General features: G+C 40.1%; 1 protein-coding gene across 2 annotated transcripts; it reads right to left on the minus strand.

Moving 5' to 3' along the window:
- Positions 1-2,805: 2,805 nt before the first annotated feature.
- On the minus strand, positions 2,806-13,792 carry LOC131140441 (long-chain fatty acid transport protein 1-like). Of its 2 annotated transcripts, XM_058090878.2 has the most exons (14): positions 13,749-13,792; positions 13,496-13,674; positions 13,269-13,407; positions 12,099-12,354; positions 10,332-10,499; positions 8,937-9,006; positions 8,212-8,321; positions 7,961-8,070; positions 7,676-7,885; positions 7,473-7,599; positions 6,283-6,420; positions 4,902-5,066; positions 3,569-3,715; positions 2,806-3,486 (listed from the first exon to the last, which is right to left on the minus strand). In XM_058090878.2, the coding sequence occupies exons 2-14, from the start codon at positions 13,663-13,665 to the stop codon at positions 3,329-3,331; spliced, it is 1,968 nt and encodes a 655-aa protein (XP_057946861.2). In that variant the 5' UTR covers positions 13,666-13,674; positions 13,749-13,792; the 3' UTR covers positions 2,806-3,328. The 2 variants fall into 2 exon arrangements, with proteins under 2 accessions (XP_057946861.2, XP_078649331.1); XM_078793205.1 differs by lacking the exon at positions 13,749-13,792 and having other exon boundaries at positions 8,212-8,303; positions 13,496-13,710.
- Between the last annotated feature and the right edge of the window lie 2,476 nt (positions 13,793-16,268).

A 16,268-nucleotide genomic window follows, 5' to 3' on the forward strand; every position in this document is an offset into this window, starting at 1 on the left:
CCTGCGTTTTATACATTTCCGTTTCGTAAGCTATTATTTCACGATGAGCTGGAAAATTTGTCGATTGCTGAAACCTTTTGAATATGTTGCCTTGACTTCGGCTGAATTGTCTTTTGCATAATAATCTTAAATTCTTGTATATTGATAATATTTGATAACAAATGCTAACTGGAGGTACAACACATGAACTGTGTCCTAATGAAGGCTAAGTAGTTATTTTGACTGACATTACTGGTACTCAGGTTATGTACACAATTATTGAAGAATTATGTGTAACTATTACCATATTGATTGTAATTATGATATCAACAACATTGAATAGTATTTCAATGATTACCGATTATATTTTATGTTACATGTTTTATAGAAAGAGGTAGATCCTTTTAACTTGTAACTTGCATGGTGAAAAAGTGCATGCACCCCTAATATGCATGTATAACACACTTAAATATATAGAAGGTAGATCTTTGGGACTTGGTCATTTTAAACGTAGATCATAGACTGAAGAAGCGTCAGCACCCCTGCTGTATACCATACCTGTACATTGCATACCTGTGATGTGTCGACACATGTAAAACAAACACTGTCACTGAGATGCCCCCTCTAACCTCCTCCCCCACCGCCACCACCCGCAAATTCTGTACCTGGAGCCATAATAATAATGCACTGTGCACAAGCACAAACAAATAATATTCATGCAGCTGCAGATCAAGACTAGGATTTGTGACTTTTGACATTTAAACTAGAGACTATGTTATGTGTGCTTTTTGATCTTTGTCTCCTTCCTTTTGTAACAATGTCCAAATTGTGCTAAAATGATGTAATACTGTAAACACATGGATATTTTAACTCCATATTCCATGTTTATATAGTGCCTTGAAATATCAGTCAAAAATCAGTCCAGATAGAAGTGCATTTAGTTGATCTTCCCAGTATGATGTAGTAAAGATGACACAGGAAGCAGAATCTCGTAAATCAAGGGCCGTTAAAAGCAACCCGCCACATTTTGTTCGGGTCTTGAATCAGCACCACAAATTTGCCTCCCCAAACCTTTCACAAACTTTCACTTTGCCTCACATTAATCCTGATGAAAGGCAACGGCATTCCAAATTTTCCTGCTTTTATTTCATACATTCCAGCTGAGCCAAACCAAAGTGGCTCCATATGTGGCAATCCTCCCCCACCCCCCCACCCCGCCAGCAGCAGAAGCGGTCCCTGCAAAAGCTCCCTGTTTCATTTCCTGCTGTTGAATCAGAGCCTTCATGGTCACTTGTGTGCCGGAACAGAGTGAGGAGCTTTCATGTAAACAGTGTGCAGGCGTGCAGCATGAGTTGACCTTGGTGGCTGCGTCTGACTGCAAGAAGAAATCAGGTTTTGAGTGGTTAGGTTATGTTTGATCTGTACTAACGTTTTCTAAGTATGAGCCGCACATTTTTTGTTTGAAAAGAAAATTAGGGTAATTTGTTACACACTTCATTCACCGTACTTCGGTACGAGGTGCATTATTAAAAAAAAAACCTGTATTATGGAAAGCAGGAAGTGAACAAATGTAACAGTTACTCATTGTAAAAGTACCAGATGGAGGGGTAGGAATTAATAAAATGTGCTTCTTCCTACTCCTTTTGGACATGTGGAACAGTGAACTGATTATGTGATGCATTCAATTGTAATCTGATGCATGTTCAAATGAAATAAAACCATTACCATTACCATTACATTGTCAATAATAGAAGTAATAATAGTAATAGAAGAATTTGTCTATGTTTACGTGGCTCTGATAACACTGATAATGTTTTTTCATCATGCATTGAGATTTTGCACTTTGTTCGAAGTGAATGAAGGTGCATTATTAAAAAAAAAAATGTAAAATGGAAAGCAGGAAGTGAACAAATGTAACAGTTACTGATTGTAAAAGTACCAGATGGAGGGGTAGGATTTAATAAGCTTTGCTTCTTCCTACTCCTTTTGGACATGTGGAACTGTGAACTGTGAACTGATTATGGGATGCACTCAATTGTAATCTGATGCATGTTCAAATGAAATAAAACCATTACCATTACCATTACATTGTCAATAATAGAAGTAATAAGAGTAATAGAAGAATTTGTCTATGTTTACGTGGCTCTGATAACACTGATAATGTTTTTTCATCACGCATTGAGATTTTGCACTTTGTTCGAAGTGAACGAAGGTGCATTATTAAAAAAAAAAACTAAAAAAATGTAAAATGGAAAGCAGGAAGTGAACAAATGTAACAGTTACTGATTGTAAAAGTACCAGATGGAGGGGTACGATTTAATAAGCTTTGCTTCTTCCTACTCCTTTTGGACATGTGGAACTGTGAACTGATTATGGGATGCATTCAATTGTAATCTGATGCATGTTCAAAAAACCATTACCATTACCATTACATTGTCAATAATAGAAGTCAAATGTACAGCATACCTCCTATCATTATAAGAAAGACTGCAATTTGTCTATGTTTATGTGGTTCTGCTTCACTGACAATGTTTTTTCATCACGCATTGAGATTTTGCTCTTTGTTCGAAGTGAACGGAGTGCATTTGTGTTTGGCTATGGAAGAACTAACTTCGACCTTCAATTCTGCAGCACAAGTTAATATATGATCCGGACAAGAAATATGGATCACTAGCCATCCATTAGTGGTGAGTACTTATTCATTTTATGCTTAAAATTTTATCAAATAAGTGCATGAGGCATATTTAGGGCCGAAACCTGGATTCATACATTTTTGATCAAACTTTTTTTGTAAATGTTGATCAGAGATCAGAAGATGGTGTGGCGTATGGTGGTAATGCAGCAGCATAACCCAGACAGGCTTTATTGGAGTGACATTTTCCATCAGTTAATTACATTATCTTGGTATTTCTGGAAATGTAGTGAATAGCAGCGATTGTACCGTATACGCAATCTGCCTGCCTATTGCTGTTAAAGCCAAACAGTTGCTCGCAGATATCAAGGTAGAGCAGACATCTCGGAGGAGATGTTGCATAACATTTCATCTGTAAACTTTCCTCAGAGACCACGGCTCCAGTGTTTTCTCTTCCTCTGTAAATAGACATGGCAAACAGATGTCTTGAGTTGTTCATTCATGCAGTATTTAGGAGAACCCGAGGACAAGAACACACTCAAATTGTGAGAGTGCTCTCACACATAAAGCCTGCAAAGCAAGCATCAGACACTATAAAGACATACGTAATAATGCATATGTTGATAATCGACCCCTTGGACTGGTCATTCTTAATTCTACCAATATATTATTGTTGTTTCTACAGAAATATGAGGATAGAAGAAAGTGCCTTGAAACTCATAGTCGTACACGTCCCTCCATGATGGCGTCAAATAGTTCATCGGTAACAGCCTCGTAACGTCCAACGCTGCTGTTTAGAAAGTAGATCTTTTCTTCTGAGTTTTGTGGCTTGTAACCTTCCTTTTGCAGACGTGTCTTTTGAATCTTAAAGGTGCCTGAAGATGAAGCCCAAAAACAAGTTGATTTTTATTTTTTATTTTGTGTGTGTGTATGTGTGTGCTTCCTTTGTGGTCCCACCTGTCGTGTCCACAGCTGGCGTGAGTCGCAGGAAGAAAGGACGAGCATAGGGGGCGAGGGCTTTTTGTACAGCGGTCAGGAAGGCATCAAGGTCAAAGTGGTCTCCTGTGTGAGCTATTGCTGCCATACCCGCCTTACCTTCCACACCTGTGCACACACACACACACACACACATTCACAGGTTGTGAAAGGACAGTCAGCTATCCTTTGTGGTGTCCCATATGCCAGGATGGCAACCTCAAAATATGGAGGTGAGGGGTGTCATGATACACAATTTTGGGTTCACGAGAATCAGACAAGATGATATTTTAACAGTACTTTGGAGTTTGCATGTTCTCCCCGTGCATGCGTGGGTTTTCTCCGGGTACTCCAGTTTCCTCCCACATTCCAAAAACATGCTAGGTTAATTGGCGACTCCAAATTGTCCATAGGTATGAATGTGAGTGTGAATGGTTGTTTGTCTATATGTGCCCTGTGATTGGCTGGCTGGTTTGTGATCATTAGAAATGGTACACATACATAGACCAGACGTATGTATTTAATACCAAAATCATTCATACCATAAGCCACGGGTGTCCAAAGTGCAGCCCACGTGCCATTTGTGGTCCATTTGTGACACATTTTAGAAATAAAATTGGACAAAAAACTGGAGCCTATCCCGGCTGTTTTTTGGGCGAGAGGCGGGGTACACGGGGTACACCCTGGACTGGTCGCCAGCCAATCACAGGGCACATATAGACAAACAACCATTCACACTCACATTCATACCTATGGACAATTTGGAGTCGCCAATTAACCTAGCATGCACGGGGAGAACATGCAAACTCCACACAGAGATGGCTGAGGATGGGATTGAACTCGGGTCTCCTAGCTGTGAGGTCTGCGCGCTAACCACTCAACCACCGTGCAGCCATGCCGCTGTTTTAGTGTATGGTAAATGCAATAAAATGGTGTATATTAGGGAAAGGGAGTGAATTCAACATAAAGCAAAAGGAACATAGGACAGAATGTTAGAAGAAGGAAACAGCAACCAAACATAAAGCTGAGCTTGCAAAAGAGAAAATCACATTACGGATCGGAATGCCGCAAACATCAGTGGGATAGAGGAAACAACCCCCATCTGTATAAATCACATGACCACTGCAAAATGTTGCAGAAATGTACAGGAAGTTATTTAAACATGACGACGACAGAAAAGAAGGACAAAGGAGGGTTGACAGGTTTGATCGTGACAGAATGCATGAAAATTGGAGTCTACTCTGTAAGATGCACCATTGGTCGGCCATCTTTCTGTTTTAACGTGGGCCCTGTTGAATGTTGCCCCAAACTCTACCTGGCACACAAACTCCATAGACGGCGACATCGGTGTGTCCCAGCAGGCCGCTGAGGACGCCCTCCACCTCTGTGGTTGAAACATTCTCCCCTCGCCAGCGGAATGTGTCGCCACAGCGGTCCCTGAAGTACATGTAACCGTAATCGTCCATCACCAGAACATCACCTGGGAGATAATAAAAGGGCAAAAATACAAAATGACTGACACACAAGTAGCGTTTGTTAGCATATTGGCGTGACAGAACACCTTCTTTTAAAATGCAATCAAGTGATTTAATTGTTGCAATAAATATAAATTAATCAATTAGGGCTTAGGTATTAAGTTGCTGTGTGATGATTTAGCTTTCTACCAAAGATGATACTGTGAATCAGATTGTTATATGGTTATATGGACTGTTGGTTGCTGTCAAATAAAGAGCTGCTTAGTCCTCCCTGACTTGTGTGTCCCAAAGGTATTAAGTTGCTGTGTGATGATTTTAGCTTTCTACTAAAGATGATACTGTGAATCAAATTGTTATATGGTTATATGGACTGTTGGTTGCTGTCAAATAAAAATTGGTCCTCCCTGACTTGTGTGTCCCAAAAGTATTAAATTGCTGTGTGATGATTTTAGCTTTTTACCAAAGATGATTCTGTGAATCAGATTGTTTTATGGTTATATGGACTGTTGGTTGCTGTCAAATAAAGAGCTGCTTAGTCCTCCCTGACTTGTGTGTCCCAAAGGTATTAAGTTGCTGTGTGATGATTTTAGCTTTCTACCAAAGATGATACTGTGAATCAAATTGTTATATGGTTATATGGACTGTTGGTTGCTGTCAAATAAAGAGCTACCTGGTCCTCCCTGACTTGTGTGTCTCAAAGGTATTAAATTGCTGTGTGATGATTTTAGCATTCTACCAAAGATGATACTGTGATTTCATTGTTGCAATAAATATAAATTAATCAATTAGGGCTTAGACGAGATCCATGTGTTATCTAATTAAGACATTTTGATATATTTGATATGCTTGTGGGAACAGTTTCAACAAGGTTTTTTTTCTGTTCCAGCATGTTCAAGGTCCATAAAAGCATGCTTGGATGAGTTTATTGTGAAGAAACTTCAAAGCCCTGACCTCAACCCCCTCTGACCTTTTATGGATGAATAAACAAAATGAATCCTATCACAGCTGACATTTTGCAAAAGGTGGGGTACACCCTGAAGCATTTGGACTATATTGTCAGAATATCAGAATATGAATATTCTGATGTCATGTTGACTATGACACATGGTAACGACATATGATATGAGTCTTTCTTGTATTACATCATCACCATTATGATTAGTCAGTGTATTTCCATTCCCAAGAAGCTGAGTATCTTTAAAAAGACAAACCACAGCGTGCCTGTGACATAGGCAGAATCCCCCATCCTGAAGACGCTGTGGGCTATTTTCTTGTTGGTGGACTCTTCATCAGCATATCCATCAAATCTCCTGAGTGGGTCCTTATGGTTGATTCGGCCCACTAACATTCCTGGTTCACCTGGAACCAGACAGAGAAGAACAACTATTATATACTAACACAGCAGTATTTGATCTTGATGGAATGGATAATAATGGAAATGGTAATATTAATGATGATTATAATGATGGTCATAATGATAAAGATTATAACAATAATGATAATAATTCATTCATTCTCTACTGCTTTTTCCTCATGAGGGTCGCGGGGGTGCTGGAGCCTATCCCAGCTGTCTTCGGGCGAGAGGCAGGGTACACCCCGGACTGGTCGCCAGCCAATCACAGGGCACATTTTGACAAACAACCATTCACACTCACATTCATACCTATGGATAATTACCCGGAGAAAACCCACGCATGCACGGGGAGAACATGCAAAATCCACACAGAGATGGCTGAGGTTGGAATCGAACTCGGGTCTCCTTGTTGTGTGGCCTGCACGTGTGCAGCCCTGTCAGATATTATTCATTCATTCATTCGTTCATTTTCTACCGCTTTTCCTCACGAGGGTCGCAAGGGTGCTGGAGCCTATCCCGGCTGTCTTCGGGCGAGAGGCGGGGTACACCCCGGACTGGTCGCCAGCCAATCACAGGGCACATATAGACAAACAACCATTCACACTCACATTCATACCTATGGACAATTTGGAGTCGCCAAATAACCTAGCATGTTTTTTTTGGAATGAAACCGGAATACCCGGAGAAAACCCACGCAAGCACAGGGAGAACATGCAAACTCCACACAGAGATGGCCGAGGGTGGAATTGAACCCTGGTCTCCTAGCTGTGAGGTCTGCATGCTAACCACTCGGCCGCCGTGCCGCCAACGATAATAATGATAATGATATTTTTATATTGAAATTATTATATTTAAATTTTGGGCTTGTGATCAGAAAGCTGAATACAAATGTAAATAATGGAAAGTGTTATATTTTGATTGATGTAAGAAATGCACTGTAATGTTTCATATATTTGCCCAAATTAAAAAAAAAACAAAAAAAACTAATATATACTAACACAGCTGTATTTGATCTTATTGGATTAGGACTAATGAAGGAACCAATTCTAGCTTCTACCAGGCTGACAGGGAATACAGAGTCCCCGTGCATCACGTAGCAGCTCTCGACTGTCTTCCTCCACCCTCATCAGGCTGATGGGATAAAAACTGGGCAGGATACGGCTGTTGAAACCGCACGAACCCACCTGAACGGATATACAAATAAAAATCATTGTCGCGTGACGGGAAGCGCTTTTCAAATTGAAATATACAGCAACGCACCGTTCCATCGATGTTGATGAGGCTGCAGTTGCACTCTGTTGCGCCGTAAAATTCTCCAACGTGTTTGATTCCAAATCTCTCAACAAACTCCTCCCACACAGATGGACGTAGGCCATTACCGATAGCGACGCGGACACGATGATGTGCCTCAGACGGGCGTACCGGCTGGGCTAAAAGGTAGCGGCAAATCTCCCCTATGTACTGGATGACCTGCAATTACAATACAATGACTGGAGCCCATCAAAAATAAAAGATATTTTGCTGTTATCAATAAATTATACTCACAGTGCAATTATGTTTGACACAGTCATCCCAGAACCTGCTGGCTGAGAACTTTCTTCTGATGACAACGGTTAAACCAAAGAGCAAACATTGACCTACACCCATGATCGTGCCTGCAAACACATACACACGGACTATAACTTTTACTTTAGCCTTTGGACATTTCACTTGAAAACAATTAAAATGAAAGAAATAGAAACAAATTCTGACAGTATACTGCACAGTATACAGTATACAGTGCAGTACTGACCCACCTGCAGAGTGATACAGAGGAAGGCAGTCGTAGATGATGTCATCATGACGTAAACCGAAAGCGTGGAAACCAAAGGCAGCAATCCGGTAATACCTGATGAAACAGGTAATACTAGGGAGTGTGATCTTTTATCTGTCTGGTATCACAACAGACGCCTGCTTTGAAATATGCAGTTTTCTCTATCAGTGTTAATATTAATGAATGGTAATGATTACAATATGACACATTTGAGTACGTTCAAGGAGTACTAACTAATAGCTACTGCAATCTTGTTCAAACATATAGAAAAATAAACTTGTTTTTCTATATGCAAGAACTAGGTCTGTTATTGGCCAGTTCTGCAAATATGTGTTTAATAAGTGCTCACAGACTTATTAAACGCATTTTTAATGAGAAAATAAATAATACATAAATAAATTAGTACAGATAAAATTAGTACAGATACTCACCACTATTGAATTGATGAACAGATGGGATTGGAGTTATACACTATGTATACACACATTTCACTTTTGCGTCTCACAGCAACTATGGTGTGTTCAAAGCCACCAAACAAATTGCAAAAAAAAAAAAAAAAAAGGATTTTTGGTATAAATTTATCCCCCAAATCTTTGAATGCTGAATCGTAAATGTGTAGGGATCCACTGTATTTGTGTGCCATATTTGTCCACTTTCCACATGTTTTTTTTCCCCGGTTTGTTTTCATTCTTATTTTAACAAACTCACCGACTGTGCACCACCACAGCAGCCTTTGGCATTCCCGTTGTCCCTGATGTGTAAATGTAGAAAAGTCTGTCTACATGCAGTAAAAGGAAAAGAGACGGGAATCAAGGTCAATAAAGCTCATCAATAAATCTATACAGCACATAATGTATTAACATTTAGAATGCAGCATGTAAACAAAATATGGATAAAGATACATTCATTCATTCATTTCCTTATCGCTTATTTGGTTCAGGGTCACAGGCGAGCTTGAGCTTAATTTGAACGAATCCGGTTCCAATTCTGGTTGCTAATAATTCTCGATTCCGATGCCCATCCATTCCTTTTTTTATGCGTCTTATCCTCACTAAGGTTGCGGGAATGCTGGAACCTATCCCAGTGTGAGGGAGGATTGGCAGGTCCCTCACATCCAGCTTTCTTTGGGAGTGAGGCGGGGTACACCCTGGACTGGTGGCCAGCCAATCACAGAGCACATATAGACAAACAACCATTCACACTCACATTCATACCTATGGAAAATTTGGAGTCGCTAATTAACCTAGCATGTTTTTGGAATGTGGGAGGAAACCGGAGTACCCGGAGAAAACCCACACATGCACGGGGAGAACATGCAAACTCCACACAGAGATCGCTGAGGGAGGAATTGAACTCGGGTCTCCTAGCTGTGAGTTACTTGATTAATTATCAATATGATAATTATATGGTAATGAATATTATCCATCCATCCTGCAACATGCAAACTCCACACAGAGATGGCCGAGGGTGGAATTGAACTCAGGTCTCCAAGCTGTGAGGTCTGCACGCTAACCACTCGACCACCGTGCAGCCTGTGTACAAACTAATGTCTGCAAAGATAGAGTTTAGTCTGGAAGATGTTGAATATCTGTGTAATACTTTTTGGATGAACTACAACAAGCAACCTCAGACCTAAAAAAATTTTCTTCTGGATTAATGGACATTAATTCCCACGGTCCCACTCTCTGAAGCTGGAAGCTGTTGGAGTAATTTAACTGTGTAGATACTTGTGTCCATATGTGTGGTGCAACCAGACCCTCCCCCATCATTCCTTTACACGTTTCTCTCACCTTCAGCACCCAAAAGTTTCTGCCTGGCTATGCAAGGCAAGACTTGACATGTATGAAGTCTGGAACGTCATGTGAAAAATGTCGAACAGAAATTTAAATGGTTCATATGAGAAAAAAAAAAAAAGAAAGTACTTTCAATTTAAGACTTCAGGCAGAAATTTCACAAATAATTTGTAAAATATTACATTATTTGTTTTGGAGTAAAATATGTGTGTGTTTACCCTGGCGTGCAAAAGCTTGCTTTAAAAAAAAAATGGTGTTGCAATCAGATCTTGGTGATAAGTCAAATATGTAACGTCGGGATGATACTCACCATCAAATGCCTTTTTGAGTGTGTAGGTTGGCGGGTGCTTGGGCATCGACGCCAGCAGATTGTCCATATTCTCAACATTGAAACCGCAGAGCTTCTCTTTATCCAATTGGTCACTGCTGCAGAACAAAACCATGTTGGAGGGCAATGACCCTCTTAGGTCAAACACGGCTGGAACAGAAGCAGACATTCTTTCGACTTCAACTTCATGCCACGACAACAAAATTAACAACATGAGTCAGATTATTCCATTTTGAATAATACCCCACTGCAACCTACAACTACCATAATAATAACAATATATTGTATTAAAATTTTGATTTTTTCTGCACGCATACAGTATACTAATCTCATTAATGTAAACACAAACACACATGCCCTTAATAACACTACTATACCGGAAAATGTATCACATTCATCAAAATACTGGTAGTTGTTTTTTTATGTTAAACTCGTATTGATACCTTTTTGGTGTTAAGTTGCTGTGTGACGATTTTAGCCTTCTACCAAAGATGATACTGTGAATCAAATTGTTATATGGTTATATGGACTGTTGGTTGCTGTCAAATAAAGAGCTACCTGGTACTCCCTGACTTGTGTGTCCCAAAAGTATTAAATTGCTGTGTGATGATTTTAGCTTTTTACCAAAGATGATTCTGTGAATCAGATTGTTTTATGGTTATATGGACTGTTTGTTGCTGTCAAATAAAGAGCTGCCTGGTCCTCCCTGACTCGTGTGTCTCAAAGGTATTAAGTTGCTGTGTGATGATTTTAGCTTTCTACCAAAGATGATACTGTGAATCAAATTGTTATATGGTTATATGGACTGTTGGTTGCTGTCAAATAAAGAGCTGCCTGGTCCTCCCTGACTTGTGTGTCTCAAAGGTATTAAGTTGCTGTGTGATGATTTTAGCTTTTTACCAAAGATGATTCTGTGAATCAGATTGTTTTATGGTTATATGGACTGTTGGTTGCTGTCAAATAAAGAGCTGCCTGGTCCTCCCTGACTTGTGTGTCTCAAAGGTATTAAGTTGCTGTGTGATGATTTTAGCCTTCTACCAAAGATGATACTGTGAATCAAATTGTTATATGGTTATATGGACTGTTGGTTGCTGTCAAATAAAGAGATACCTGGTACTCCCTGACTTGTGTGTCTCAAAGGTATTAAGTTGCTGTGTGATGATTTTAGCTTTTTACCAAAGATGATTCTGTGAATCAGATTGTTTTATGGTTATATGGACTGTTTGTTGCTGTCAAATAAAGATCTGCTTAGTCCTCCCTGACTTGTGTGTCCCAAAGGTATTAAGTTGCTGTGTGATGATTTTAGCCTTCTACCAAAGATGATACTGTGAATCAGATTGTTATATGGTTATATGGACTGCTGGTTGCTGTCAAATAAAGAGCTACCTGGTACTCCCTGACTTGTGTGTCTCAAAGGTATTAAGTTGCTGTGTGATGATTTTAGCTTTCTACCAAAGATGATTCTGTGAATCAGATTGTTTTATGGTTATATGGACTGTTGGTTGCTGTCAAATAAAGAGCTGCTTAGTCCTCCCTGACTTGTGAGTCCCAAAGGTATTAAGTTGCTGTGTGATGATTTTAGCTTTCTACCAAAAATTATACTGTAAATCAGATTGTTTTGGTCCTCCCTGACTTGTGCGTCACTTGTGTGAATTATATATGTACAAATCTGTTCAGACACCCCTGCATTAGACTATGCAGATATACCAAATGGAGTGGCCTTTGAGTGCATATTCTATACTTTCCTACCTTCACTTAGCTCGCTCCCAAACACCAGTGCACGGGCCCCAGATACTTTAACACAGTGCTGCAGTGAATTCAGCCGCAGGTTGTTGTTGATGAACGCAACCTCCACTCCCACCATTGCCAGACCCAACCACAGAGCCACCATAGGAAGGCGGCTTTCCATGAACAATGCCACCACATCCCCCTCTGCCCACTCTTGTGCCAGCGCCCAGTGTGCCACGGTATGACACTGCTCCTGAAGCTCCCTAAAAGTCCAGACCTTAAAAAAAAAAAAAAATAGGTTAACAAAAATTGTATAGTATAGTTTTTTTTTGTGTCAGATTACTTGTCTCTTTTTTTCACTCCTGCCTCAGACAGGTTAGGTGGCCTATGCATCAAGGCAGTGATGCACATGCTTTGTGCATTTGCAGAGAATGCGCTCCCTTGGATTGTGTGGCCCTACACAGAGTGTGTGTTCTGCCTGTATGTACTGTATGTATCTACTATATCTATCTATTTTATATATTAATATACAATTTGATTTGTTAACTTCCCACAATAATGGAACCACAAACAAGCAGCAAGACAACGTAGCTACTGTGAAGAAATTTGATGACTTCAAGGAAAACAAAACTGACATTTTAGGGGAAACCTGACCTGAGGGATAAATAGGAGCCATTCAGGATAAAGATTGAACTCTAACGTCATCCAGGACATTGCAAGGATGTCGACGAGGTGGTCTAGCAACAATTTATTTAATACTAAAACAAAACAAGCTACTGTTGATTGAACCGTGCCAGGACAACATCAGCAAAGTCAAGTGTCGTCTCTGCACACAACCACACACACACATAGTCAGTTCTCATGTCACGTTCACAGACACTCAAAATCACAAAACATATTACTCATTCTACAAAGACGACCTGTATTTAAGGACGGACATCCCTTGGGTTTGGCTAACTTCTGTTTCGTTACGAGAACGTGCAGCATTTTTCTCATTCATGTGTTTTATGGTGTGGTGTGTTTTCGGTTTCAGATCATTTCTGTGTTTGAACCTTGTTGGCCAACGCAGATTTCATAGAGATCAAGCTTAACTTCCTCAATGGACAATTTTTAAAAATGGCATACTATTTGCTATTGTCATGTATTAAAGTTAAATAAATAGATTACAGATTTGAAGTGGCTTTAACTCACCTCTCCTGTGGGCTCAAAGATAAGGGCGGGTTTGTCTGGGTGCTGTGCTGCCATCTTGTCAAACAAGGTAGGTATGGTTCTCCTTTTTCGGGTATTTTGGTACATGGCAAACCTCACTCGCAGTAAAATAAGCAGACATCTATTGTGCAGAAATAAAGTACAATTGTGAGCACAACGGGTTAAAATAAAAAGCAGCATATAAGAGGAAAAAATAATTTTGACGTTACAGAAAGTCTCTTTTGAAGGTGTACAGAGCCACGTGGATGAACTTCCAGGAGCCTCGCCAGACCATGTAGACTCCAAGTACAGCTAATATGGTGCTGAGCCAGGATGAAGGGAGCGACAAGAGAGCCCCCAATACGGTGACACAACCAATGACGGCACTCGTAGGACACATGGTGTTGATCTGCTGTGACGCAGCCAGGTGTCACAAAGCGATGAACTCGGCTTATTATTGCGATGCGGTGAATGGATGCTCACCTGCTGAAGAACCTGAGTGACCGACGGGTGGTGGAGCTTTGTCGTCAAACACCCACAGCGGACTTGTCTGAGCAAAAATGTGTGAAGGGCATGCAAAGGGAAGAGCAGGTTGGAGCAAAGAACTCTTACGTCATTGCAGTTCTGCCCTCAGTGTGATTCATTGCCCTTAGAACACCCGTGTCACTGAGGCCTATTTACTGTATACTTTACAAGTCAATAACTGCGTCATGTGGAAGTTCTCTGCATCCTATTTACAGTGAATACTTTTATGAAATATACAGTTGAGGTTTAGTTGAATTACCTTTTTCAAAGAAGTCATTGTGACATTGTAAAACCGCAAACAGTAGAAATATTCATGCTGCTTTACATTGTTATGCAATTTTTTTTTCCTCTCTTTTGCCCTAAATGTGGCTATTTGTGAGGTAATTATTAACTTTGCAATGCAAACACACAAAGTACTTGCTACTTTTATTATTTTCTCCGTTTGGGTGTCTTCTGATTGTATTCTAATGTATATTGTTTAAATTTTGTTACATTTATATACTGTTCAGATTATTCATTCATAATACAGTAAAGTCTCGTTATATCGATATCGGTTAAAACGAATTACTACTTATTACGATACTATTTTCATTTCCCGGCAAATTTCTAGTCTTTTATGATATAATTAGCTCTGTTAGTACGATACACGGTTATTATGATAATCCGGTTACTACGATGCCCTTTTCATCTCCCGCCAGCCAATTTGGTCTGCTTATATCGATACAAAAGCAGCTTAAATCAATCTTTGCTTAAGGATTTCAATACCAAAAAAGAACACGGTGAACGGCTGCTTCCAGTCAACTTTATTTTTCACACTTCCACCACCAGAGTGCAGAAAACACCCGTCCCTCGCGCCTACCCCTCCGGCTGGCAACACCTTCCCTATCGATAGTTCCGGGGTGAATTATGTCCCGGTAACCGGTAATCACTACAGCGTAAGTTTATTTTTATTTACTGTAGTACAAAATTTATTGTAGTACAAAAGCATGCTAGATACGCAATCCATGAACTCAAGGAGAAAATTACATGCCATATCAAAGATCCGCCCACTTTTAATGCAGTTCGGCGCAGGATCGGATATATGGATAGTCCGGTTATATCGGTATTTTTTCCGACTCCTGAGAATATCGATATAACGAGACTTTACTGTAATAGTCAGCTGGATAGTGGATAAGTTGCATGATTATTTTTGTAAAGGTCAGTTCTTTACACCCAGAGTGACTCAGAGATCAGTTGCGGTGATAGAAACTTTAATAAAATATCCGGTGCATATTCTTTCAAGAAAACAGTACCAAAACAACAAAGTAGAAAAATATGTTCATATACTTTCTCTAGTCAATAGTCAAAAATGTTCACGTTCACATTCACCAAACATACAATGAAGCACTTCGAAGAAATGCAGCTAAACTTTGAACTAAAGACAGTAAAAAGACAGCGTGACGAGCTTTAAATGTAAACAAACAAACATACAGAAGAAAGATGGCCTAGTCATCTTTTAGTAGGAACACTCATTAGGATTCGTTTCTATAAATTACACCAAATTCACATTAAGTCATCCGTTTAGAAGAAGGCAAGGTTTTCAAGTCATAAAGAGCATTCAAAGAAGCTTGTCTCTCAAAAAGGAAAAAGTGCCATGAAATGATTTAAGGTGGATTTCGCAGGCTTTTTGTGGCCCCATTTAATTAGAGTATATGGTTTGATGGTTGGTCTGTGTTCTCCCAAGAGACCTCCTTGGACTACACAAGTAATGACTTAAATGTCCAATACAACACATAGTTAATGTTCACTGCATGGGATGGATCAATCGGTATAGGATCTGTATTGGACAAATTTTCTGGATCCAACATGAGGGCGGAAAAAAAACAACCTAGCAGCGTTGTCAAAAGCAGCAGCAGCAGTGGTATTGCTTAACTTCAGTCATGTTGTGGGAAATTTCATTTCATCCTTGCAGGGGAACAGAATGAAGTTTGAACCCCTTGTCTTTAACATCTTTAATTTAAACATACATACAGTATCTATTGTATAGGGATGTTGGGCCCGATATTAGCATAAAAATGCAAACTCGGTATTGGATTTTTGTCCCGATTATGAAAACCGATATTTAAAAAAACATATGTGTTCATTCCGGGGCTGCACGGTGGTCGTGTGGTTAGCGCGCAGACCTAACAGCTACGAAACCAGGGTTCAATTCCACCCTTGGCCATCTCTGTGTGGAGTTTGCATAGGTATGAATGTGAGTGTGAATGGTTGTTTGTCTATATGTGCCCTGTGATTGGCTGGCGACCAGTCCAGGGTGTACCCCGCCTCTCGCCCCAAGACAGCTGGGATAGGCTCCAGCACCCCCTGCGACCATCGTGAGGAAAAGCGGTAAAAATGAATGTGTTCATTCCGGGGCTGCATGGCGGTCGTGTGGTTAGCGCGCAGACCTCACAGCTAGGAAACCAGGGTTCAATTCCACCCTCTGTGTGGAGTTTGCAT

Source organism: Doryrhamphus excisus, linkage group LG9 (assembly GCF_037039965.1).
Source record: "Doryrhamphus excisus strain RoL-2023G ecotype Guam linkage group LG9, RoL_Dexc_Guam_v1.1, whole genome shotgun sequence".
Lineage (NCBI taxonomy): Eukaryota > Metazoa > Chordata > Actinopteri > Syngnathiformes > Syngnathidae > Doryrhamphus > Doryrhamphus excisus.

Excerpts from the sequence above, each read along its gene's own strand:
- LOC131140441 (XM_058090878.2), bottom strand. The coding sequence starts at position 13,665 with ATGTGTCCTACGAGTGCCGTCATTGGTTGTGTCACCGTATTGGGGGCT. Across the intron at positions 13,408-13,495 it reads ACCTTCAAAAGAGACTTTCT|ATGTCTGCTTATTTTACTGC; the intron begins GTAACGTCAAAA and ends TCTGCACAATAG. Across the intron at positions 7,600-7,675 it reads TCATCAACATCGATGGAACG|GTGGGTTCGTGCGGTTTCAA; the intron begins GTGCGTTGCTGT and ends ATATCCGTTCAG.